The 26976-nt window shown below is 47.6% G+C and overlaps 2 protein-coding genes across 2 annotated transcripts in view; both read left to right on the top strand.

The window, feature by feature from the left end:
- The first annotated feature begins 2275 nt into the window (after window positions 1-2275).
- Window positions 2276-9239, top strand: KLHL33 (kelch like family member 33). The gene is made up of 4 exons (XM_003797301.1): window positions 2276-2451; window positions 7037-7961; window positions 8087-8254; window positions 8648-9239. The coding sequence occupies exons 2-4, from the start codon at window positions 7081-7083 to the stop codon at window positions 9198-9200; spliced, it is 1602 nt and encodes a 533-aa protein (XP_003797349.1). The 5' UTR covers window positions 2276-2451; window positions 7037-7080; the 3' UTR covers window positions 9201-9239.
- Window positions 9240-18894: 9655 nt separating this feature from the next.
- The window catches only part of TEP1 (telomerase associated protein 1), a 47694-nt gene continuing 39612 nt past the window's right edge, over window positions 18895-26976 (top strand). The window contains exons 1-5 of the mRNA XM_023517581.1: window positions 18895-19013; window positions 22651-23055; window positions 24476-24661; window positions 25065-25199; window positions 26434-26595. Of these exons, the coding sequence (XP_023373349.1) occupies window positions 22675-23055; window positions 24476-24661; window positions 25065-25199; window positions 26434-26595 (864 nt within the window). The 5' untranslated portion in view covers window positions 18895-19013; window positions 22651-22674. The remainder of the gene's footprint in view (window positions 19014-22650; window positions 23056-24475; window positions 24662-25064; window positions 25200-26433; window positions 26596-26976) is intronic.

Below are 26976 nucleotides of genomic sequence, written 5' to 3'. Positions count from 1 at the left end.
ACCCAGCAGAAGCACACTAGGGCCTTGCCAGGCTTGGCCCTGGAATTCCTTAGATTATCCTGTGAATGCAGCTGGGCTTCAGGCTCTTCTACAAAGGTGAAAGTTGTACTTTCTCCTGGCTGAGACAGCACAGACATGACAGAGATGCCAGGACCCCTCTTTAGCCAGTGAGTCTACAGTCAGGATGATTGATGGACCTGGAGGGCAGTCCCAGGGTTTTAATGGTGACCTAGACAGCAGATTTTATCCTACCTTTGTGAGTTTGCTTTGGGCCATTGCTCTCACCAAGGCAGAGCCTCACACAACCTCCAGAGAGGAGTAGATGTGGCAGAGCTATCCAGATACTATGAGATTGACATAGAACTCCTAGTGGGGTCCAATATCCTTCTCCTTGTAGTCAGATTATGAGTGGAGCCGAGACATGTGTGTGTCTCCACCAGATTGTGTTGTGGTTCCTTCCCTTCCTGGTGTGGGCTTAAGATGCAGCAAGGAGGCCATGAGAGGAGTCCAAAATGTCTGAAGTGAGAAAGGGGGTGCAGAACCTGGCCACTATCTCCCTTTTCACTGGCCAGGACAATCATGAGCTGCCTCTTTGTCTAATCATGCTGGGGAGTGCAGCCTGGCTAGGCTTACCCAAGGAATGCTTACCCCGAGTAGCCCAGGGTACCCAGGTCACAAATGGGGAAATGGAGATGGCTTTAGAAGCTGGAAGAAGTGCCATGTAGGTCAACTCACCTTCCCCTCCTCCAAGATAGCCCTCTCACCTGAATCTTAAGGACAATTTTGCCTCATTCCCTTATTATGTGGGCTTGTTGCATCAACTTGTCCAGCCTGAATCAGACATTCTGTAGGCCAGGGAGTGTGTTCATAGTAGCTCTTGGCCTACCCCACATCTCCCAGAGAGGGGAGGGGAGGTGCATCACTGCCCCCTCACTAAATCTTTCCCCAAGATGACATCTGAAATTGTAGCACAAAGTGCTTGGTTTTAGGGGCTTCAGCTAAGCACCAATCTCAGGATAAGAAAGGTGTCGTCTAGGGCAGTGGAGAGGCTGTTGTCCCACTTCAAAGAGAATACCTGCAAACCCCCAGCCTATTTAGTCCAGGACCCCGGTCCCCATAGCAGTGTTGATCAACCACTTGTTTCCCTGTCTGGTGGTTCTCCCTGTGCCAAGGTGAAGGTTAGATTCCTCTGGACTCTTCTGAATGCACAGGGTTGTACCTCAGGATCTCACTTCCTACCCCATCTCTGGACAGAGAGAAAGCCCTAAGCAGGGGGTGAGTCACCTAGGTCTGCAGCTCTGACTCCTGTGCTTTCCCTTTCCCCACTCCTCTGCCCTCCATGGACAGGATGGGCCATATTTGCACTTCACATTGGTATCGCTTGCTGCAGGATCGCTTATCATGCACAGAAAAGCTGATAGCCAAAGCCCAGGAGACACACACACATACTTCTTTCTCCTTGCCCAGCATTCCTGCTGGTCCTGACAGTCCAGACTTTTTTCTCCTGTCCCTTTCAACCAGCTCTGGTGAGAATAGCCAGTCTGGCCTGGCTTGCTCCACCCAATCCCCTCATCCTCCTTGGTTTCTGTATTTGCCTAGCTCAGCACCCAGGGGTGACCTGCAGGTGGAAGGGTGGGGTGTCAATCCAGGACAGGGCTCAGGGGATTGGGTGTTGGAGTTCTGGCACCACAAGCCAGCACCTAGCCAGCACTGGCTATAATTAGCTGCCTAGGATGAGGGGCAAGTTCCCTCTGCCACTCCACCCCAAGCAGAGGGAGCCTCAAGTGAGAGGGCAGACAGAAAACCGGTGTCTCCTGAGGGTGACTAAAAAGCATGGGGGCAAGACGGGAGGAGTATGGCCGGGTTACTGGATCTTTATGCATGCTCCTTGCAGGAATGCTTTGCTGCTCTGCATGAACCTCATAGTAGCATGACATATCCCAGGAGGTTGGGGAAGGAGCTGGAGCAGGGGGAGGGTTTGAGACTGTCTCTTAAAAACAAAACAAACAAAAAAAGGGTTTGATGGGCTGGAGACATGGTTCCTCTGGCCTCTCTGGGTTCAGCTCTTGCCTCTGCTCACCTGCAGCTATCCAGCAAACCCGGGCCATGAGCGTCTCGGACACTGCACAGTTTTCCTCTGGCCTGGAGAGTGTCTCTCTTCAGGTCCAGAAGGACCGCCTTGGACTCCCTTTGCCGGCTCAGAGAACCCCCTCCTGGCCTCCCTCCCCTGATGAGGATCCCAGTTTGCCATACTTTCCTCTAGAAGAGCCTGGCCCCAGGCCCTTGGCGCCAGGGAATCTTCCATCTCCAGCCTTGTCCTTAGAGGAAGAAGAGGATGAGGACGACGAAGACGCGGCGGAGCCAGAAGGGCTGCGCAGCGAGGAGCATCCGAGCCAGTTTTTCGCGGAGGCACAGCGGCTGCGGGAGCAGAAGTTGCTGCTAGACCAAGAGGTGTCAGTCGCCGGGCGGGTATATGGGGTGCATCGTGTTATCCTGGCGGCGGTTAGCAGCCTCTTCCGAGAGAGGCTGCTGGGCTGCGGAGGTTCCCCGACCCCCTTCGGCCTGGATGTATCCCTGGGGGGCTGGGAGGCCGTGCTGACCTTTGCCTACGAGGGGGTGCTGGGCCCCTCCCCGCTAGGCGAGGTACTGGCGGCATCCGAGGCGCTAGGATCGCCCCGGGTGAAGGCCGCTGCCCTGCGGAGACGCGCGGAAGCTGAAAACGTTGGGGAAGACGAAAAGAAGCCCAGCCAGGCAGAGGAGCTGCGGGAGAACCTGCGGGGCATTGAGCTCCTGTACCGTGAAGGTGTTGGCTGTGATCTGAAGCTGGAAGCAGGCAACTGCCAGCTGCGGGGTGAGGGCTTGTGGGGCATTAAATTACTGCAGGTGCATATGCTACCGGAATGATGCGTACAAGCAGCAGGTGATTTTTGATCCCCGCCATAGTGGTTTTGATCCCAGCTGCAGTCAGAATTTCCCTGGCGGCCTTTGGCTCGGCTTCTGGCCTGCTGAAAGCTGGGCATGCGCAGTTGAGTTGTTTTGATAGGCTCTTTGACAGGTTTAAACTGACCGTCCATGCTCTGGCTTTTCCTGTACCCACAAACAAGGAATTTCTAGCCAGCTGGCTAGAACGAAGTGGCAGTAGAACAGGCAGAAAGTGATTGACTGAAACAGGGATTGACCAAAGGCCTTTCTTGGGATCCTATTCAGGAGACAAGGAAAGCCGGAAGAACATGGTGGAAATCTCAGTGTGTCCTTTTATCTAAGCACTCTTGACACTGTGGCAGATTTATGGGTCCTTCGGTTAATGACCAACGTCTGGAACTCTTTTGCTAGAATCTTAAGGCTACCTGAGCTTGGCACTTGGAAGCTAACTCTGCTCGTCATCAGTAAAGCTAAGTAGGGTTGAATAAATTGAGTATTATTCAGATTCTACTAACATTTAGTGAGCTACTGGGTGCCAGGGATTTTTACACATAAGATCTCTTTTAATTCTTGTGGAAAGCTAGTGAAGTCGATATCATTATCTCTAAGTGTAAATAAGGAACGTGAAGTTGTGAGATGTCTAGTGAGAACGAGGATAGAAGCCCACATTCAGTGGTCCAGTCTGTTTTCTATTCATTCATACCACAACACTGTAGGACCTTGAAAATGGAGTGGGAATGTGGACACATAAAAGCTTGAAGTTACAAGGGATTAGTTTAGAGATTATGTAGTTCAGTTCTTAACACATTACTGATGAAGAAATCAGACACCAAGACACGTCCAAAGTCACATAGCTACTGCTCATTAGAGGAATGACTGGAAACCAAAGTGCTTCTGGGACTCTTGGAAGACAAAAAAACTCCAGAAGTCTTTATTTTCAGTTCAGAAAGTACCAGATAAAGGGTGGGTTTATTTATTTATTTATTTTTAATTTATTTTGAGACAGAGTCTCACTCTGTGCCTCTGTGCCCTGGGTTGAGTACTATGGCATCATCATAGGTCACAGCAACCTCAAATTCCTGGGCTCAGCCTCCCAGGTAGCTGGGACTACAGGTGCCAGACACACAACTGGCTAGTTTTTTCCTATTTTTAGTAGAGATGGGCTCTTGCTCTTGGTCAGGCTGGTATGGAACTCCTGAGCTTAACCAAGCCATCTGCCTCAGCCTCCCAAGTAGCTGGGACCACAGGCGCCCGCCACAACGCCCGGCTATTTTTTGGTTGCAGCTGTCATTGTTGTTTGGCGGGTTTGGGCTGGATTCGAACCCTCCACCTTGGGTGTACGTGGCTGGCGCCTTAGCCACTTGAGCCACAGGCGCCGAGCCAATTTTATTTAACTTTTTTCTTTTGAGACAGAGTCTCATTTTGTTGCCCTCAGTAGAGTGCTATGACATCACAGCTCACATTAACCTCAAACTCTTGGGCTCAAGCAATTCTCTTGCCTCAGCCTCTCAGATAGCTGGGACTACAGGCACCCACCACAATGCCCAGCTATTTTTAGAGATGAGATCTTGCTTTGGGTCAGGCTGGCCTCAAACTCATGAGCTAAGGCAATCTACCTGCCTCAGCCTTGAAAGGTAGATTTAAATTTTCATACTTGGGCAGTGCCTGTGGCTCAAGGGAGTGGGGTGCCAGCCCCATATGCTGGAGGTAGTGGGTTCAAACCCAGCCCCAGCCAAAACCTGCAAAAAATAAATAAATAAATTTTCATACTTAATAAAATTTGCACTGGGTGCCAGATACAGTGGCTCATGCCTGTAATCCTAACACTCGGAGGCCAAGGTGGGTGGATTACCTGAGCTCATGGGTTCAAGACCAGCTAAACAAGATCGAGACCCCCATCTCTAAAAAATAACCGGGCGTTGTGGCAGGCACCTGAAGTCCCAACTATTTGGGAGGCTGAGGCAAGAGAATTGCTTGAGCTCAAGAGTTTGAGATTGCTGTGAGATATGATGCCATAGCACTCTACCAAGGGTGACAAAGTGAGACTCTAAAAAAGAAAAAAATTCCGGGCAGCACCTGTGGCTCAAGGAGTAGGGTGCTGGCCCCATATACAGGAGGTAACAGGTTCAAACCTAGCCCCAGCCAAAAGCTGAAAAAAAAAAACCCAAACATTCCAACTTTATGTTTGGAAACCCTAAAATCCTAGGGGATAGTGATGAGTAAGAGATGAATACAAGTGGTTGTGAGCCCTTTCACAGTTGACTCTGAGCTGTAGGTTGATTGATGATATGGAAACTGAGATGGGTTAGCTTGTTTCCAGGAATATAGATTTTCTCAGATGATACATATTTGAAAACTGTCACTGATATTTACTACTTGGGAAGCATCAGGCCACTACCTACTGCATGGGACATTATAAAACCGTATCAATGTCACTTGCCCCTTGAGAGAGGAAAATGTAACGTAATTGGTCAAAGCAGCATGGAGTTCATAAACTTCCCTTGGAGCTTGGCCCCTTTTGTGACCTGAAAACACTTCTAGCAGCATTCACCCCACCCTATCCTATCCCCTTTCCTCCCTCCCATCCTTTCTTCCTTCTTTTCTTTCCTTCTTTCTTATTTATTTATTTATTTATTTATTTGAGACAGGGTTTCTTTCTGTCACCCAGGCTGGGGTATAGTGGCCTGATCATAGCTCACTACAGCCTAAACTCCCAGGCTCAAGAAATCCTCCCACCTCAGCCTCCCAAGTAGCTTGGACTATAGAAGCATGCTATGCTCTGCTAATTTTTCTTATTTTTTTGTAGCAATCTTCTCACCTCAGCATTCCAAAGTGCTGGGATTATAGGCATGAGCAACTGTGACTGGTCTTCTGGTAAAACTTAGGCAAGAGGAGATGGCAATCAGATGAGGTTCGGCTACAGCCATTCCTGAGTAGTACCACTTTCCCAGAAAAAAACTGATTAACAGAATGGCTGAAGGCCGGGGCTCTTGCAATTAGAACGAACATTACTCGGCTGGGTGCAGTGGCGAATACGTGTAATCCTAGCACTCTGGGAGGCTGAGGCAAGTGGATTGCCCGAGCTCACAGGTTTGAGACTAGCCTGAACAAGGGCAAGACCCCATCTCTAAAAAACAGATGGGCGTTGTGCCAGGTGCCTGTAGTCCTAGCTACTTGGGAGGCTAAGACCAGAGAATCGTTTGAGCCTAAGAGTTTGAGGTTGCTTTGAGCTACGACATTACATCACTCTACAGGGGTAACAAAGTGAAACTCTGTCTCAAAAAAAACAAAAAAGAAAGAAAGAACATTATTCTGTGCACAATATAGAAAGACCTATATCAGTTGCCCACTGTTTTTTTTCAGTTTATTTTGTGACCCTCTTAGCAAATGTTATCTTCTCGACTTGATACATCAATATTCTTTTTCTAAATGACCTGGCCAAGGCTCAGCATTCTACCAGCATTCACTCCACCCTATCCCATCCCCAGGTCTTCCTTCCTTCCTTCTCTCCCTCCCATCCTTTCTTCCTTCTTTTCTTTCCTTCCTGTAGTTCAGTGAGTAGGGCGCCAGCCAAATACACCAAGGCTGGCGGGTTTGAGCCCAGCCTGGACCTGCTAAACAACAATGACAATTCCAGCCAAAAAATAGCTGGGCGTGTGGCAGGCACCTGTAGTCCCAGCTACTCAGGAGGCTGAGGCAAGAGAATCACTTACGCCCAAGAGTTTGAGGTTGCTATGAGCTGTGACACCCTGACGACAGCCATCTACCCAGGGCAACAGCTTGAGATTGTCTCAAACAAACAAACAAACAAACATAACAAAGACAAATGTTTATCAAAGTGTCAAAGTATTAGTTAGGTTACTAACATGAGGACCACACAGGTGCTTAAAAATTCATAGGGTCTCTGTTGAGAGCTACTGAATCAGAATATCTGGGGTGGGTCTCTGAAACCTGCATTTGAATAAGTACCCCATGCTATTCCATTGCACACCACAGTTCGACCTGTATCTTTGGGTGGTTTGAAATGCCATAGTTGGTTATTACCAAGTTGGGATAGTGTCCAGCAGTCATGCAACACTTTGAGTCCTCTTCTGCTTTTTCCCTCCTTCTGTAGTGCATCGAGCAGCCCTGGCCTGCGGCAGTGAGTTCTTTGGGGCCATGCTTCTAAGTGGGATGAGAGAATCCCAGGGCACGGAGGTGTCTCTACATACCATGTCTACCCAGGACCTGCGACTCCTCGTCTCTTTTGCCTACTCTGGGGTTGTGCGGGCAAGGTGGCCAGGACTTCTGAGAGCTGCCCAGGCTGCTCTTCAGTACCAGAGCTCTTCCTGCCTGGATTTGTGTCAGAAAGCATTGGCAAGGGGCCTCAATCCTGCCCGTTGCCTGGCCCTATTTCCCATGGCTGAAGCCCCTGGGTTGGAGAGGCTCTGGAACAAAGCACGTCACTACCTCCTTACCCACCTGCCTGCTGTGGCTTTGTGCCCCACTTTCCCTAGTTTACCAGCTTCCTGCCTGGCTGAATTGCTGGATAGCGATGAGCTCCACGTGCAGGAGGAGTTTGAGGCCTTTGTGGCTGCACGGAGTTGGCTAGATGCTAACCCTGAGACCCAGGAGTCAGATGCCAAGGCCCTGCTGCAATGTGTCCGCTTTGGCCGAATGTCCACCAGGGAGCTGCGGAGGGTGCGGGCAGCTGGGCTACCCCCATCTCTGTCTCCAGACCTGCTGCACCAGCTGATGGTAAAGGCCGATATTCCAGGCCCAGAGAGGCGGAGGGAGCCTGACCAGGCACTGGTGGTGATTGGTGGGGATGAAATCAGATCAGACATGGCCCTAAGACAGCCATCCCGAGGAGTGTGGTGGGCTCGGGCCTTCTGCTGTGGCATGGGACTGGTACGAACTGTGGAATGGGGGCGATTGCCTGCCCTGCCTGCCCCAGGGCGCTTCCGGCATGGGGCTGCGAGTGTGGCAGGAAATGAACTCTATGTGTGCGGGGGACAGGATTTCTACAGCAACTCCAACACCCTGGCCTCAACTCTCAGGTATGAGCCTCTAAGAGTGGACAGGGTGTGGCAGGCCCCAAGGTGGGCAGGTGGAAAAAACTGCTCAATGTTCTCCCACAGATTCTCAGAGTCGCTCTTCTGATCTTTTTTCCCACTGGGTCCAGGTGGGAGCCAAGTCAAGAGGACTGGGAAGAGATGGCACCTTTGCACCAGGCTCGGAGCTTATTCCCCTTGGTGGCACTAGATGGACAACTTTATGCCCTGGGTGGAAGAGACAATGGTGTTGCCCTCAACTCTGTGGAGACCTATAACCCTGAGCTCAATGTCTGGAGGTGAGTAGGCAAAGGGGCATCAGGGAGAGACTAAGACACTTGGCATAGAAGGAGAAGTGAGGCCGGTGCAGTGGCTCACACCTATAATCCTAGCATTTTGGGAGGCCGAGGCAGGCAGTTTGCTTGAGGCCAGGAGGCTGAGACCGAACTAAACAACATAGTGGCACTTCATTTCTACAAAAAGTTAAAAATTTGGCTGGTATGATGGTACATTCTTGTAGTCCTAGTTACTGGGACAGCTGAGGAAGAAGGATGTCCTGGCAGTTGAACTTGGGAGTTTGAGGTTGTATCAGTGAGCTACCATGATGCCACTGCACTCCAGCCTGCCTTTTCTCAAAAAAAAAAAAAAAAAAAAAAAAGAGTTGCCTGATCTTGTGTCCTGTTTTCCTTTAGGCCAGCACCTGCACTTCCAGCACCATGCTTTGCTCACGCAGCTGCCATTTTGGAGGGCCGATTGTACATGAGCGGAGGATGTAGTGGAACTGGCCAATACCTGGCCTCATTGCTACACTATGACCCTAAACTTGAGAAGCCAGGGACATTTCTGAGCCCTATGGGGGTACCTCGGGCTGCCCATGTCATGGCTGCTCTGGGTGGGCGATTGTATGTGGCAGGTGGCCTAGGTGAGACTGGGGACCTACTGAGCTTTGAGACCTATGAACCAAAGACTGATAGCTGGACTCAGCTGACACCCCTGCCCTCCCCTCATGTGGGGGCTGCAGGTGCTGTGCTGCAGGGGGAGTTCCTGGTGCTGGGGGGTTACAGTCACCAGACTTATGCCCTCTCCCACCTTGTCCATGCCTACTGTCCTGGTCTGGGCCGATGGCTATGCCTGGGGACTCTGCCAAGGCCTCGGGCTGAGATGCCTGCCTGCCTCCTGACACTTCCCACTGTGCAATGCATGGCTTTGGGTAACACCCTGCACCAAACCAAACCTGCTGGGTGAAGGGGGAGCAGCAATGTATGGCGAGGAGGAAGGGATAAGAAGTATCACAAGAGAGAAGAGAGATTATAGGAGGAGGGAGACAAGGCTTCATTCTTGATAGTATTTTATTCTCAGACAGTGCTTTACAGCTTATTAACTGCTTTTGTATATATGATCTCCACTGAGGAAATGGTGGTGGTTCAGAACTCTTGGGGAAAGGTGTTGGGGAAAGGAAGGTTCTGGATACCTGGGTAAGGACAGGAGACCCGGGAGCAACTCCACAGCCTGAGGACTGTTGATAGGGAAACCTCATCTGCTTTAGAAGAGTCATGAAACTCCCCAAGCCAAAGCACAGAGGCCATGAGAGGACCATTGGAAAAGTGTTTGTGACCCATGGATCAAAGAAAAAATGTGGAAATACCATCCATGAAAGAGTCCTAGGAGTATGGGAGGAGGGACTGTAACCTGCTCAGCCCTTCTCTTTCCCAGTACCTGCTCCTTTCTACTTCCTAAACCCTGGGATATCTAAACCCTTTCGACAATATTCTCTCTCAGGTAACTTTGTAGGCCCTGCCTAGCATTTCCCCAGCCCAAACACCTCAGGCTGCCCCCGAGAAAGTCTTGGGTTTGATCTGGTTGTGGACAACACGGGGGTTGGGGGGGCTGAGGGCCTTCCAGGCAATGAGGCAGCAGTGATGTGTGGGGGAAGGTGAGGACAGCACAGGCCAAGGAGGAAGGGGCCCACAGTGGACAAAAGATGAAATGAAGTTTGGGGGGATGGAGCAGATGTCAGAAAGCTGTCTGGCTTCTTTCCTTCCCTTTGGGCAAACTGAGGGATCAGGAATGAAAACGGGACAGTTGTGGCGTGAGGCCCCGAGTCATGAGAGGAAGTGACAGAGAGGCAGAGAAGACCCAGAAAAGTCATTTCTCCCTTTCAGTCCATTTCCCTCAGAATTTTTTAAAAATAAATTTTCCTTTTTCTTAGTCAGGGAAGATTGTCAGATGCTTCCTCTTTCTCCCTTCCTCCATCTTGTTTCCCCATCCCCCTGCTCTTCTTTCTCTTCTCCTTTCTCCTTCATACAGTTATTAATTACCTATCATGTGCCAGGCACTCAGGTGACAGCAAGCATGCAAAGGTCATTGAGCTCCCAATGAGCAGACAGACTGGGAAACAAATTCAAGTTTTACAGTGGACTTGTAGGTATGGAAAAGTCATCTAAGAGCCCAGAGGATGGAGGAGTGAACTTTGCCTAGGAAGACTTCTATTAGGAAAGGTATCATTAGATGGGTATGCTTGGGACTGGATCTTGAAGGCTGCCCAGAAAGTCACCAGTTAGGGCAGGGGAGATGCATTTCAGACAGAAAGAGAGACATGAGTGGCACGTGCTGTGCCCTGTTTCTCAATAGGAAAGAGGAAGTCAGTACTTCTCTACAGAGAATTCTGCTGCTCTTGCCACCTAACCTCTTCTCTGGAGCCTTTCTGAAGATGATGGCTTTTGGCTCAGTGCCTGTAGCACAGTAGTTACAGCACCAGCCACATACACCCAGGCTGCTGGGTTCAAACCCAGCCTGGGCCAGCTAAACACTGATAATGGCAACAAAAAAAATAGCTGGGCATTGTGGTGGGCGCCTGTTGTCCCAGCTACTTGGGAGGCTGAGGCAAGAGAATCACTTGAGACCAAGAGTTTGAGGTTGCTGTGAGCTGTGATGCCATGGCACTCTACCCAGGGTGACATAGTGAGACTCTGTCTCAAATAAAAAAAAAAAGACGATGGCTTTCATTTAACAATTGTATATTCATCCATAGCTCCCCTAAATCTTCTCTGTCTGGTATTTCCATTTCTGCCCCCTCGGCAGCTCAGGGAAAAGAAGGGTTGGTTCTTTGTGCAGGTCAATTATCTATTAACATCCTCTCTTATGATTTTCATGCTCCTAAGTGAGATAATGTAGCCTCTTTTCTTCATTCTGGCCCCAGAAGTATTTGACATGTTTGTTTATTGTTTTGAGATTTCCATATTTGCCAAGATTTTTTTTCTATTGTCTCTATTTAAGATAGACTAGGAATATAGTTGAAAATGAGGCAGGGTAAGTAGGATATATAAGAAAAAAGAGAAAAAAGAATGAAGAGGAAAGGGGAGAAGGAAATTCAAGGAGATGAAAAACCATAAAGCTTGGGTGAACTTTTGTAAACATTTTCTTTGTGATTTGTATCTAAAGACAGGCATAAATAAAGGTTTCACATTGATCCAATCATTCTTATCTGAGTTTCTCTACTAAAAAAAAAAAACAAACATTCAAAATAAAATTCTCTGTAATCTGGCTTTTTTCTCCACCACACTACTAAAGCCACCTCCTTCCATTGTTACCATGATCTACTTCTTACCAAATCTAATAATCTGTGACCAGTTTATTCTCTTTCATCTTTCTGCAGGAACTGACTGGCTTGAAAACTAGCTCTAACCCTGAAAGTTTGTCCTCTCCTGGCTCCCAAGGTAGCATGCTCTCCTGGATGGACCTTCTCTTATTTCTCCAATCCACAGGGTGGCAGTAAACCAGATCAGAGCTTCCAAGGGGGAGGGTTCCATCCCTAGTGGAGCTGCAAAGCAAGTGTCCAGCCGTATGTGGATGGCATAGTTAGTTACAGAAGTTTCTGATTTTCATTATTTAGTTTTTAAAGGGAGGGTAGGGTGAGGAGAGGAGAGGAGCAATTTCTGATTTGAAGCAGGACCCCAGTCAGCAATCCATTCTTCAGTGAGAGGAGACTAGATGTAGATAACATCTTGGGGCCTTAGCCAAGCAGACTGAGATTTAGGGTAGTATTTCAACCCCAGAGAGGAAGCGGAGTGATAAACCAGGAATTGGAACAGAAACCATTCATACAGACTGCACAATCATGTTGGAGACCTGGAAAGGATAGTTTGAGGACTGCTCAGAGGCCCAGGTTTCTTATCTTTGGTAAACCAGAATGAACCAAGCTGTTAGGTTGGGCATGGTGGCTCAAGCCTACTTTGGGTGGTTGAGGGGGGTGAATGGCTTGGGCTCAGGAGTTTGAAACCAGCCTGAGCAAGACCAAGACCCCATCTCTAAAAATACCCAGGAGTTGTGGTGGATGCCTGTAGTCTCAGTTACTTGGGAGGCTGAGGTAAGAGGATCTCTTAAGCCCAAGAGTTTGGGGCTGCTGTGAGCTATGATGCCATAGGTCTCTACTGAGGGTGACAAAGTGAGACTCTGTCTCAAAAAAAAAAAAAAAAAATTTATATATATATATATCCTTGAAAGCATACTGAGTTAGAATCAGTAACTTGAGGGCAGCACCTGTGGCTCAGTGAGTACAGCGCCGACCCCATATACCGAGGGTGGCAGGTTCAAACCTGGCCCTGGCCAAACTGCAATGAAGAAATAGCTGGGCGTTGTGGTGGGCGCCTGTAGTGCTAGCTACTTGGGAGGCTGAGGCAAGAGAATCACTTAAGCCCAGGAGTTGGAGGTTGCTGTGAGCTGTGATGCCACAGCCCTCTACCCACGGCAATAGCTGGAGGTGCTGTCTCAAAAAAATAAAATAAAATAAAATAAATTTTAAAATAAAATAAAGAAATGAGTATAGTTTTGATGGATGTGTTACTTAGTTCACATTTCACATTGTATACCAAAGCAGTACCCTGAATCCCATAAATGCATCAATGTACAAAGTTATGATTTAATAAAAAATAATTTAAAAAAATAAAATCTTAAAAAAAAAGGACTCTGTCTCTTAAAAAACAAAAGTGTTTATTAATACAGATGTAAGGGACCAGGTGCATTGGCTTATGCCTGTAATCCTAACACTCTGGGAGTAAGAGGCAGGAGGATGACTTGAGCTCAGGAGTTTGAGACCAGCCTGAGCAAGAGTTAGTCTACTAAAAATAGTTAAAAAACATAGCCAGCCTTGAGTCAGGTGTCTGTAGTCTTAACTACTGGAGAAGCTGAGGCAGCAAGATCTCTTAAACTCAGGAGTTTAAGGTTGCCAGGCTGAGGGCATGGCACTCTAGCCTGGGCAACAGAGTGAGACTGTGTCTCCAAAAAAAAAAAAAAAAAAAAAGGTTTTAAAGGAAGGATGCCTAAAAATTTGCAGGCCTGCTGTACTGGTTGTTTACTGCTGCCTAAAACTTAGTGACTTAGAACAACAACAATTTTATTATATCTCACAAGTTTACTTGTCATTGGTTTCACTAAACTTAGAATTCGATTCAGCTCAACGATTTTTCTGTTCCATGTGTCATTGATGGAAGTTACTTGGTGATAGTCTGGTAGTCAAAGGGCTGGTATGGAGGGTTCAAGGCAACTTCTTTCACATGTCTGGTGCCCTGGTGGGGGATGGCTAGAAAGCGGAGCTGAAACTGTTAATGCAGCACCTATATGTGTTCTCTACAGTGTGGCAGTCCCAGGGTACTTGCACTAATTTGGCAGATCAGGGCTTCCCAAGGGAGAGTGTTCAGAGTCTTGGGTGAAAGGTGCAAGTTTCCTTTGACTGAGGTCCAGAAGTCCCAGAAGGCAACTTCTGCCACATTATATTGGTCCAGCAAGTCACTAGGTCAGCCCAGATTCAGACTCTGCTTCTCAAGGGGAAGAGAAGCAAATTTAGGTCACAAATTCTGATAAGAAAGGCTAGTGGGGAATGTCCTTTGAAGAAAAATGAAGATGTTGGTAAAGGTCAACAGATAAAACCAAAAATACAGGGCTATTCTGAGTCAGAGGAGTCTCAAAGAAGAAGGCACCAAGGCTCCTGCAGTCCGCTGATTGGCTTCTGCTTCTTCAGATGGCCTAGAAGGGCTTGTCTGGGGTACTAAGCTCTACCCCAAAAGGGCATGCTTGTCTTTATTTCAGTTTGTGTCATGGTTTCAAGGTATGGTGGTTAAACAGAAATACATACGGTGAATCTTGTAAAGGACTATAGAAATGATCCCTGAAAGCATAGTCTTTTATACTGTGAGTCTAAACATAATTATTCACAAAAGAAACATAAATCGGATAAAACCAAAGGTCTTTCCACTCTACTGGTTTAACTCCCCTCCAACCTTCTTATCAGAGGCCTGCCCTTCCAGTTCAAAGTCCATTTTCTCCAGGAACTTGCTGGAGATCCCTGCCCTATCCATATTACCCTATAGTTTGTTCCTGGGTCTTTGTGACTTCTGTATGTTTCTGTCTCTATGAGCCCATGACGTCTTGGCAAGAAGGCATGTTTTGTACACTCTACCCAAGTATTAGCTCTATCCTGTGCCCTTAACAGGTGTCTAGCAGGCTTGGCACCTGTAGCTCAAGTGCCTAGGGCGCCAGCCACATACACCAGAGCTGGTGGGTTCAAATCTAGCCTGGGCCTACCAAACAACGACAACTACAACCAAAAAATAGCTTGGTGTTGCGGCAGGCGCCTGTATTCCCAGCTACTTGGGAGGCTGAGGTGAGAGAATTGCTTAAACCTAAGAGTTGGAGGTTGCTATGAGCTGTGATGCCACAGCACTCTACCCAGGGCAACAGCTTAAAAAATTAGGTGTCTAGTAGATATTTGTTGAATCAAAGTGGAGGAAAATGAATGTGCACTAAGACTGACCAGAAGTGAGCAATTTTAATAGGTGATAGGGTCCTTCTCAAACAAGAATGGAAATGAGGCGGTAATAGTCCTATAGGACCCAAATCGACCAGACCATCTGTGTGGTCTTAGCCCTGCCCTAACTAAATCCATCTTATTCTCACTATATGTACTCTCATTAGACAAGCTCAAGGCCTCTGCCCAGATTCATCCCATACTCAGCTAACAAGATCTTATGACCTCCACTCAGATGATTTCCTTGAGTTATCTCTCCTGTGGTGCAAAGAACAAGAAACATTCCCTGATCCACCCAACAACTGGCTGAGGTAGGAGAATTGCTTAAGCCCAGGTGTCTGAAGTTGCTGTGAACTATGATGCCACAGCACTCAACCAAGGGCAACTCTACCAAGTAAGACTCTGTCTCAAAAATAAAATAAAAGATTGTGGGATCCATAGCACAGTGGTTACGGCACCAGCCACATGCAACAAGGCTGGCCGTTTGAACCTGGCCTGGGGCCAGCTAAACAATAGTGACCACTGCAACAACAACAAAATAGCTGGTTGTTGTGGGGGGTGCCTATGGTCCCAGCTACTTGGGAGGCTAAGACAAAAGAATTGCTTAAGCCCAAGAGTTTGAGGTTACTGTGAGCTGTGATGCCATAGCACCTACTGAGTGTGACATAGTGAGACTCTGTCTCAAAAAATAAATAAATAAATAAATACAAGATTGTGATTTAGTAAGTCTGGGGGGGCTGAGATTCTGCATTTCTGACAAGGTGATGCTGATTAGTAATACTGTGGGACAGAGGTTCCCAAACTTGTCTGTGTATTAGTATCACTGATGTCTTAGTCGGTTTGTGCTGCTGTAACAAAATACCCATATACATTTCTATTATAAATAAATAACTATTATAAATAATTCTGATGTCTGAGGTCAAGGTGAAGTTCAAGACCTGGCATTTGGTGTCTGGCAGGGTCCTTCTTGCCACTTCCTCATGTGGCAGAAGGTGAAAGGGCAAAAAGGGGGTGATAGATGGTTCCCTTCAGCCCTTTTATAAAGTTACTAATCCCATTCATGAGGGCTCCCGGCATCTTTTTTTTTTTTGAGACAAGAGTCTTACTTTGTCACCCATGGTAGTGCCATGGCATCACAGCTCACAGCAACCTCAGTCCTAGGCTTCAGCAATTCTCTTGCCTCAGCTTCCCAAGTAGCTGGGTGGGTCTACAGGTGCCAGCCACATGCCTGGCTATTTTTAGAACCAAGGTCTTGCTCTGGCTCAGGCTGGTCTTGAACCTGTGAGCTCAGGCAATCCACCCACCTTGGCCTCCCAAGTGCTAGGATTCCAGGTGTGAGCCACCGTGCCTGGCTTTCTCCTAATACTGTCATTTTGTAGATAGTTTCAATATATTAAATTTGGGGTATAAACTAAAATAAAATTCTAAGCCCTCTGCTGACGAAACTCCCTCTTGGACAAAAGGACCCCAGAGAAACCTTAAAATGGAGTTCCCAACTGTAACAGGCTGGGAAGTCAGATGGGCCTCATTACGCTCCCTCCTTCTATTAGTAATAGCAGTCAGGCTTTCTTCCTTATGGGCTAATTAGAAACCAGTCTCTTGGTCCAGTCTTCCCTTTCTGTGGTTTCAAGACAGAGTTTCATTTTATTGTTCACGATAGAGTGCTGTGGTGTCACACAAGTCACAGCAACTTCCACCTCCTGGGCTTAGGTGATTCCCTTGCCTCAGCCTCCCGAGTACTTGGGACTACAGGTGCCTGCCACAACACCTGGCTATTTTTTTTTTTTTTGGCACTTTTTGGCCGGGGCTGGGTTTGAACCTGCCACCTCTGGCATATGAGGCCGGAGCCCTACTCCTTTGAGTCACAGGTGCCGCCCAGCCAGCTATATTTTTTTATTGTTGCAGTTTGGTGGGGGCCAGGTTTGAACCTGTCACCCTCCGTATATGGGGCCTGCACCCTGCCCACTGAGCCACAGATGATGCCCCCGGGAGTGGTTTTAATTTGTCTTATGGAGTGTACACTGTCAGGGTTTTCACTTCACCTTTTGACATCAGAGAATTAAAAATTTCACCCTTTGGGCAGCGCCCGTAGCTCAGTGGGTGGGGCGCCAGCCACGCACACCAAGATTGGCGGGTTCAAACCTGGCCCAGGCCAGCTAAAACAACAATGACAACTGCAAGAAAAAATAGCTGGGCATTGTGGTAGGCACCTGTAGTCCCAGCTACTTGGGAGGCTGAGGCCAAGAGAATCACTTATGCCCAAGAGTTTGAGGTTGCTGTGAGATGTGACGCTATGGCACTCTAACCAGGGTGACAGCTTGAGACGCTGTCTCAAAAAAAATTCCCACCTGGCAGGGCATGGTGGCTCTTGACTATAGGCTGAGGTGGAGGATCCCTTGAGCTCAGGAGTTAGACACTGTCTCTACTAAAAATAGAAAAACTGGCTAGGCATGGTGTGTGTAGGGGGGTGACTGTAGTCTCAGCTATTTGGGAGGCTGTGGCAGGAGGATTCCTTTTGAACCTAGCAGTTTGAGGTTAAAGTGAGCTATGATGTTGCCATTGCATTTTCTTTTTTTTGGAGTTTGAGGTTAAAGTGAGCTATGATATTGCCAGTGCATTCTTTTTTTTTTTGCAGTTTTTGGCCAGCGCCCAGCACCCTACTCCTTTGAGCCACAGGTGCCACGCCCCCCCCTTTTTTTTGAGACAAATTCTCACTCTGTCCAAAAAAAAATAAGTTGTTGTTTTGTTTTGTTTTGTTTTTTGAGACAGAGTCTCACTTTGTTTCCCCGGGTAGAGTGCCCTGGCATCATAGCTCACAGCAATCTCAAATTCTTGGGCTTAAGAGATTCTCTTGCCTCAGCCTCCCAAATAGTTGGGACTACAGGCACCTGCCACAACGCCCAGCTATTTTTTAGAAATGGGGTCTTGCTCTTGCTCAGGCTGGTCTCCAATCTGTCAGCTCAGGCAATCTACCTGCCTCAGCCTCCCAAGTGCTGGGATTAAAGGGATGAGCCACCTCACTAGCCCTTAAATAAATAAATTCTATATCGCCAAAGGAACTCCAGGGTGAATCAAGAGTCCAGCTGTGTAAGATACCAGGGAAAAAGGGTGTACAGATAGGCAGCAAACATGCCAAAATCTTTTTCAAAAAATGGCGCTTGAGGCAGCACTCATATCTCAGTAGGTGGGGCGTCAGCCACATACACCAAGGCTGGCAGGTTGGAACCCAGCCCAGGCCAGATAAAACAACAATAGCAGAAAAAAAAAAAAAAATAAAGGCAGGCATTGTGGCCGACGTCTATAATCCCAGCAAATTGGTAGGCTGAGGCAAGAGAATCGCTGAAGCCCAAGTGTTTGAGGTTGCTGTGAGCTGTGACCTCACAGGACTCTACCCAGGGCCATAGGTTGAGACTCTGTGTCCAAAAAAAAAAAAAAAAAAATACTTTAAGATACAAAAAGAGAAAATGAAAATGAGCAAAAGAGGATAGGAATTTGGCAGAGGGGTCCCTGAAGGACAGGAGAAAAGAGAAACAAGGTGTGGAAAAGAAAAACAACAACAAATTAAACTCAGGCACCAGGAAACATTTGAGAGGTTCTGGCATAGAACTGGGGTGAGGACCCGCAAGAAAGGAGAGGAGGCCAGTCCAGGAACAAGGAAAAACTTTAATAGAGGGGAAAAGGAGAATGGAGACTGACCAGGTGACAGCTGAGCCCCCACACAGTTGCAGAAGGCGTTTTTTAGCTTTACCAGTATAGCTGGAATGGGGCAGTCAGCCAGACAACTGCTCTTACCTAGTTCGGGTCAGGATTCTGGGGATCCTTAGGGTCAAGATGGGGGTAGGGTGTTTCCAGGAACTCTGGCCTTGAGGCGCTCCAGGAGTGCTGGCTTCTGACGTGATTTTCTAAAATGGCTGCACTCCTGTCTGGGTCTCGAGAATTCCTTCCCCACAGGTTGCCGACATCTCTGGGCCTTAGCACGGCCGACTCGGTGCCTCCTTTCCGCGCTGCCCTCCACCCAGCCCCGCAGCCGCCGCGCCGCGCCCCGCCCCGGCCCGCCCCGGCCCGCCCCGGCCCGTAAGCCTCCGCGGGCGCGCAGTCTCCTCCCCGCTCCAGCCGGCTCCTCTACCGGTTTCCACGCTCACAGGGGGCGATCCCAGAGCCGGGCTCCTGCTTCCTGCTTCCGAGGACCCGGGCGCTCCTTGATAAGCAGCCGGCTTTTCCGGTTCCCAGCCGCTCTGGGGAAGGTTCGAGAGCAGGTAGAATTTGCCCTGGCCCCGGGCAGGGGCGCTGGGCCTGGCGGCTGTGAGCCGGGTGGGAAAGGCCCAGCGGAGACTCGGGGGGAGCGCCAGCCGGGCGGAGGGCGCCTCTGTCCCGTCCCTCCGGGCGCCTCCAGGAGGGCCATGAGGGAGGTGAGAGAGGAGGAGAAAAGGCGGAGGGAAAGAGGGGCAGGGGATAGGGGGACACAGAAAGAGAAAGGAGAAGGGAGACCTAGTGAGAATCAGTCCCTCTTACTTCTCTGCCCTGAGTGCTCACTGGAAGAAGAGAGTAGCCACCAGCAAACGGTAATATGAGCAGTGTTGATAATAAGAGAGAACCAACCGGGGTGTGCTTAGCTGTGCTGGACTATCACACAACCACGTTAATGTGCTAACACAGCAAGGTCTCCAGGATAGTACTAAGTGCAGAATAGCCAAACTATGAGTCTGTCAGTGTAAAGAAAGCAAAAGCAGTTGGTGGTGGGGGAGACACATATATATTTGTATATGCATAGAGAGTGCCTGAAACTGTTAGTATAAAACTGATAGCAATGGTTATCTCTAGAGAAGGGCGAAACAATTTAACTGCTCTTATTTTTTGTCAATTTTATTTATTTATTGAGACAGAGTCTTTGTCACCCTGGTAGAGTACTGTGACATCACAGCTCATAGCAACCTCAAACCCTTGGGTTCAAGTGATTCTCTTGTCTCAGCCTCCCGAGTAGCTGGGACTACAGGCGCCTGCCTCAGTGCTGGGATAGTATCTTTTCTTTCATTCTTTCTTTTTTTTTTTTCTTTAAGGTCAGTCTCCCTGGGTAGAGTGAAGTGGTGTCATAGCTCATAGCAACCTCCGAGTCTTGGGCTTAAGGGATCCTATTGCCTTGGTTTTTCTATTTTAGTAAGATGGGGGTCCTGTTTTTGCTCAGGCTGTTATCCAACTTCTAACCTCAGTGATTCTCCTGCTTTGGCCTCTCAAAGTGCTAGGAATACAGGCAGCAACCACCTGGCCAAGCACAGATGGAGATTCTTAATCTGTAGTTTATGGAGATCTGGAGGTTCCATGAACAAGCTCCATGGATTCCCTGAAAACTAGACTGAGGGCTGGATGTCAACAAAGGCTCCTTGGAGGAATTGACTATGAAACTGACTATGACGGGAAAGTAGAGCTTAGCCTTGTAAAGGAAGGTTGGAGGAGGGGTGGTGTTAGTTGAAGGTGGAGCATTCATGGGTATTGCTTGTGCAAAAGTCCACAGTTAAGAGATACCTTGGGCTCAGCGCCTGTGGCTCAAGTGGCTAGGGCACCAGCCACATACACCTGAGCTGGTGGGTTCGAATCTAGCCCGGCCTGCCAAACAATAATGATGGCTGCAACCAAAAAAAAAAAAAGCCAGGCATTGTGGAGGGCATCTTTAGTCCCAGCTACTTGGGAGGCAGAGGCAGGAGAATCACTTGCCCTGGTTAATCACTTGCCCAGGAGTTGGAGGTTGCTGTGAGCTGTGACACCACAGCACTCTACCCAGAGTGACAGCTTGAGGCTCTGTCTCAAAAAAAAAGAAAAAAAAGAGAGAGATACCTTGACAATTCCTAAGCTGAAAAGAATTTGTATAGTTGAAGCTTAGAGTGCTGAGAATTAGATTGGATTATCAATAAGAGATGAGGCAGGTGATCAGAAGCCAGGTTGTGTTGGAGGTTGCGCTGAGCCCAAGGTATCTCTTAACTGTGGACTTTGTGTGTGATGCTGAGGATAAAGGGGAATAAGACAAAGGAGCTCTTATCTTCAGGGAGTTTTATTTTAGCAAAGAGAAATAGGCAAATAAACAAGATTTTTTTTTTTTATTTTGGTAAAGACAGTGGCTTACCACTGTAATCCTAGCAGTCTGGGAGGCCAAGGAAGGTGGATTGCTTGAGCTCAGGAGTTTGACACCAGCCTGAGCAAGAGTGAGACTGAGTTTCTACTAAAAATAGAAAAACTAGTCAGGCATGGTGGTACATGCCTGTAGTACTACCATGGGTACTGAGGAGGCTGAGGCAAGAGGATTGTTCAAGCCCAGGAGTTTGAGGTTGCTGTGAGCTATGATGCCTTGACACTTTACTCAGGGCCACAAAGTGAGACTCTGTCTCAAAAAAAAAAAAAAAAGTTACTAAACAGGTCTATAGTAAATGATAGCTGTGGTAAATATTGGGGTTATATCTCCTTGGATCTACATATAGTATGTCTCCACGTGGATTTGAGGATTTCGACAATGGAGGAAAGGAGAGAACTAGATAGATTTGAGAGACGTTGAGTGAGTAGAATCCATAGGATTTGGGAGTTTAGTGGATAATAACAAATAACAATATTTTATTCTTACACACTTCCCACTTCATGGAATAGCTTCTATTTATTGAACATTTACTAATTTTCAGGCAGTATTCCAAGGACTTAATATATTTTTTCTAACTCTATATGGTAAGCATTTTTCTTAATTATGTAGATGAGAAAATTGTGCATGCACAGGGGATTTAAATAACTTGCCCAAGATCCCAAGGTGGAGGAGCTAGGATTCAAATTCAAGTGTATTGGCGGTGCCTGTGGCTCAGTGAGTAGGGTGCTGGCCCCATATACCGAGGGTGGCGGGTTCAAACCCAGCCCCGGCCAAACTGCAACAAAAAAATAGCCAGGTGTTGTGGTGGGCGACTGTAGTCCCGGCCACTCAGGAGACTGAGGCAAGAGAATCACCTAAGCCCAAGAGCTGGAGGTTGTTGTGAGCTGTGGTGCCCCTGCACTCTACTAAGGGTGACAAAGTGAGACTCTGTCTCTAAAAAAAGGAAAAAAAACCAAATTCAAGTGTATCTCACTGTAAACTCCTATGTTGAGGAATAGATCTATGAGTTGCTAACATGGAGATGTCATTTGGAGCCACAGAATAGGAGAGTCCACCCCAGGAGAGTATCTAAAAGGATTAGGACAGAACTGTAAGGAACATGAATTTTAAGGAATAGCAGAGAAAGAATCCCCAAGAAGATATAGCCAGAATAATTATAAGGACAGCAGCATCATGGAAGCCAAGGAAGAGAGTGCTCAGTGAGAGAGTAATCAACAATGTCATATTGTACATAAGGGGTGAAATAAGATAAGGGCTAAGATGTGTCTATTCACTGTAGTAGTAACAAGAAGTTATGTTGTTCACAATGCTGAATTGTGAAGGGAGAGGCATTTATAGATGTCACAACAGACGTGAACTGGTGGGGACAGAATTCCATTGAGTTGCTTGAAGAGTGAGTAGGGAACAAGGAAGTTGAGGTAGTGAGGATAAAGAACTTGATCAAAATGTTTGTTTTTCTGGAGCCAAAAGTCCAGAGTCCAGATTATATGAGGCCCTTCCACTAAGTAGGGATCACATCGATAGCCTAGGAGGAGCCCCCTTTATCCCTTCATGAAAAGACACACCCTTCCCTTTCTTTCTATTTTTTTTTTTTTTAATTCCCCTGTTCTTAAACCTCTGCCTTACCTTTTCCTTACTCCTCTCCCTTAGAATACTCCTTGGATGAGCCAGTCCAGTGAAAAACAACACTGGTGGTTTTCTACCAGGAGTGTTATGGGAAAGATACACTCCCAGTGCAGTCAGGTGCTCATCATCTGTCTTTCTCTTTCTAGGCATATGCTAGTTGAGTTTCAGCCATGGAGAAATTCCATGGGCATGTGTCTGCCCACTCAGACATCCTCTCCTTGGAGAACCGGTGCCTGGCCATGCTTCCTGACCTGAAGACCATGGAGAAACCACATGGACATGCGTCTACCCACCCAAATATCCTCTCCTTGGAGAACCGGTGCCTGGCCATGCTTCCTGACCTGAAGACCATGGGGAAAACCCATGGGCATGCCTCTGCCTACCCAGACATCCTCTCCTTAGAGAATCGGTGCCTGACTACCCTCTCTAGTCTAAAGAGCACCATGTCTGCCAGCCCCTTGCTCCAGTGCCTCCAGATATCTCACAGGTCGCAAGCTGATTTGTATAACCTGAATACCTCAAAATCTACCTCTGCTACAGAGACAGTTCAGGTAGCAACTTTGGTAATAGCTCTAGGCACTCATCCTCACTCCAGCTTTATCTCTTATTATAATTACAGCTTTCTTGCTTCAGTTTCCCTCTGTGCTATTTTAGGTCTGGGTATCTTCACTCCTTAGACATATTATGAGGTGCCCTTTGTATCCCAGAGCCATCTTCATGAGCCTTATTATTCTTATTATGTATCTAGTTTAGAGATTCTGGACAATAGATCACAATCAGTGCCTGTCTTTAGAGAGCCTCTACTCTGGACAGTCAGCATGACACTGCTATAGCAGAGTCAGTCAGGTGCCTCTGAAATCAGACCTGAGATACATCTGCTAAATAATTTTCCGATGGCTATATCTGGGTCTATCCCAAGGCCCACTTCCATATGTGTGGATGTGGAAACACACGTCACTCATACACATTTGCATAAACACATTTAGTATATAGTTCAGAATCAGTAGACACACATTGCTTCTGTATATACCTGTGGTTTGGGCTGAAGGAAAAGGCTAATCTGAACCCTATGCAACCTTGGGCAGTTTCTTGACCTTATAGAGCCTTAATTTCCTCATCTTTAAAATGAAGTCAGTTGGCGGTGCCTGTAGCTCAGTAGGTAGAGTGCTGGCCACATACACCGAGGCTGGCCACATACACCCAATCTAGGCCAGCTAAAACAACAATGACAACTGAAAAAACAACAACAAAAATAGCCAGGCATTGTGGCAGGTGCCTGTAGTCCCAGCTACTTGGGAGGCTGAGGCAAGAGAATTGCTTAAGCCCAAGAGTTTGAGGTTGCTGTGAGCTGTGATGCCATGGCACTCTACCCAGGGTGACAGCTTGAGACTCTGTCTCAAAAATAAATACATAAATAAAATAAATTGGAGTCAGTGAAAATCCGCTTCAAAGGGTGTTGTCAGGATCATAGCTACTGCTGTCTTACATTGATTTAGGACTTTCTAATTTACACAGTCGTAAATACATTATCCTATTTAGTTTACCATTGGTGGTAGTGAATGAGGAGACAGTAGTTCAGACTGGCCCAAGATTAAGTGCCCAAGGTTGCTGGGGGATTGAGATGGGAACTGGCTCTTTTTCTTCTGACCACCAAAACATCCTAATAGCACCATAAGAGGGGTATCAGGGGCCCCATGCTCCCAGGCTGTGACTCAATAAGAGGTGAAAGTAGGAGCAGTAGGGGGGATAATGGAGCAGCTAGGTAAAGGCTCAGAGGGTTGATAGGGAAAGGTGATGTGTGAGAGCATGAAGTCAGGGATGGGAGGTCAGTGCTGGGTCATGAAGGGAGAGGAATGTGTAGGTGCTGAAAAGAGATGTGGACTCTTCCTGTCCCCAGGAGCCTCCTTCAGATCTGTCTGTGTTTGAGGTCTATGAATATGTGCTGTGATTCATAACTGCCACTATCCCCAGGGTCGTTGGTCCTATGCAGAAGAAAAGCAAAAGCCAGAAGACAAGGAAGGGGCAGAGGCCCCAATGCCTTTTTATGTTTTGAGCTTGGGAGAGGAGGAGGAGGATGTGAAGTTGGCCCTGAAGCTCACATCTGGAGTCTCTGAATCTTGTCCTGAGCTTGTTGACCACGTCCTTAAGGAAAAGAAGGTGAAAGTTCCAGAGTTGTGAAATGATTGATAGAGATGGGGAGGAGGCTGGGAGTGGGGTACCTGAATAAGGTCTCTTCCCCTGTTGGAAAGGGAAGGAGGGGACACAACCCAGCACTTATTACTCACTTCTTAATCCCCTTTCCTGACCTCTTGTTGGACCCTAAATCTGGGATCCATTCTCTGTGTCCTTGATTTTGTAAGGTGTTCTGCATGGATTCTTTTTTTGTTTTTTAAGAGATGGGATCTTGCTCTTGCTTAGGCTAGTCTCAGACTCCTCAGCTTAAGGGATCCTCCCACCTCATCCTCCCAGAGTGCTAAGATTGCAGGCAGGAGCACCCGCATCTGGCCTGCATGGATGTTTTTATTGGTGCTTTATTACCCATCTTTTTCTCACTTCCCAGATGGCTCTAATGAGCTTGCTGTGCTCTACTCTGGCCACAAAGGTAAACATGAAAGATGCAGCTGACCCCACTGGTGCTTCCATCCTTGAAGTCTGTAGTGAACTTGCCCCCTTGGAGCCTGAGTTTATCCTCAAGGTATTATGGTGCATAGGAGGGGATGAGAGTGGGCAGCTGGGAGCTTGGGAATGTGGCCATGGTGTGTGAGAAGCTTCACTTAGGGAAGATCTCTGGATAGAACTGAGACCTAGTCCCTGAACTTCTGTGAAGGGTGGGGAAAGGATATACTGGGATTGGTTTGGTTGGTAAGTACTCAGCTAAGTACACAATGTTAGACTTCCAGAGTTATTCAGATAAAATGAAATATGGATCTGTTTTTTAAGGAGCTTGTGACATTATTAGGGAAGCAAAATACTTTCTCAGATGTATAAATATAACTGGAGTAGTAAATAGTGAATGTTTCTTAAACAGAGAAGAGGAATAAAATGTTTTCTGTGAGAAGATAACAGATTTAATCAAAGATTGAAACCTGGGTACATTTTTTTTTTTAAGAGATAGAGTCTCGGCTCAGCGCCTGTGGCTCAAGTGGCTAAGGCGCCAGCCACATACACCTAAGGTGGCAGGTTCGAATCCAGCCCGGGCCCACCAAACAACAATGACAGCTGCAACCAAAAAATAGCCAGGCGCTGTGGTGGGTACCTGTGGTCCCAGCTACTTGGGAGGCTGAGGCAGGAGACTTGCTTGAGCCCAGGAGTTGGAGGTTGCTGTGAGCTGTGATGCCATAGCACTCTACCCAGGGGGACAGCTTGAGGCTCTGTCTCAAAAAAAAAAAAAGAAAAAGAGATAGTCTCACTTTGTCATCCACGGTAGAGTGCTGTGGCATCACAGCTCACTGCAACCTCCAACTCCTGGGCTTAGGAGATCCTCTTGTCTCAGCCTCCCGAGTAGCTAGGACTACAGGTACCTGCCACAATGCCCAGCTATTTTTTGTTGCAGTTTGGCTAGGTCTGGGTTTGAACCCGCCACCCTCAGTCTATGGGGCCAGCACCCTAGTCACTGAGCCACAGGCACTGCCCTAAACCTGGGTAAATTTTAATAGACATTGATGCAGATCTTTCAAAAAGGGCAAGAGCCTTGTTGGTTTGGAAGGCAATCGACGGACTCAGTAGAAGACATGTTGGAAAGGCAGATAAGGGGTAGGGTGTGGAGAACTTGCAATGCCACACCAAGAGGTTTGGGCTTTGTATTTGCAGGCTAGTACTATGGAAGGCTCAGGAAAAGTTTTATGCAGGTAGATGTAACTGGTGAGTTCAGCATATGAAGCTGAAGGAGACATGGCTGAGATGCCAACTCTCCCCACCTTGTGCCCTAGGCCTCTTTGTACGCTAGGCAGCAGCTGAATGTCCGTGATGTGGCCAATAAAGTCTTGGCCATTGCTGCCTTCTTGCCGGTCTGCCGCCCTCACTTGCGTCGGTACTTCTGTGCCATTGTCCAGTTGCCTTCTGATTGGATCCAGGTAGCTGAGTTCTATCAGGTATGGCACTCAGTTTCTCTGCACTTTGGTCCTCTCTTAGTTCCCTCTCCTGTGCTCACTGTATCTCTGGAGAGAATTCTCAGACACTTGACCTCCCCTCAGCTTTCCTCAGTGTTGGGACCCAGACAGGACACCTGCTTCCTAGACTGGGCTAGTTGCCCAATATGACAACATTGATTTCAAAGACCTGGACCAAAGTCTGGGGAGAAAAATGAGAACAAAATGATCTAATTCTGGATCTCATGTTTCTTTTCCTTTTTTCTTTCTTTCTTTCTTTTTTTTTGAGACCTGTGACGGTGCTGTCATAGCTCACAGCATTCTCAAGCTCTTAGCCTCAAGTGATTGTCTTGCCTCAGTTTTTCTGTTTTTTTTTTTTTTTGT

This window comes from Otolemur garnettii, unplaced genomic scaffold, assembly GCF_000181295.1.
Source record: "Otolemur garnettii isolate 467f Iridium unplaced genomic scaffold, OtoGar3 scaffold00114, whole genome shotgun sequence".
NCBI lineage: Eukaryota > Metazoa > Chordata > Mammalia > Primates > Galagidae > Otolemur > Otolemur garnettii.
The sequence above is the reverse complement of the archived record's forward strand: the minus strand, read 5'-3'. Positions and strand labels throughout refer to the sequence as shown.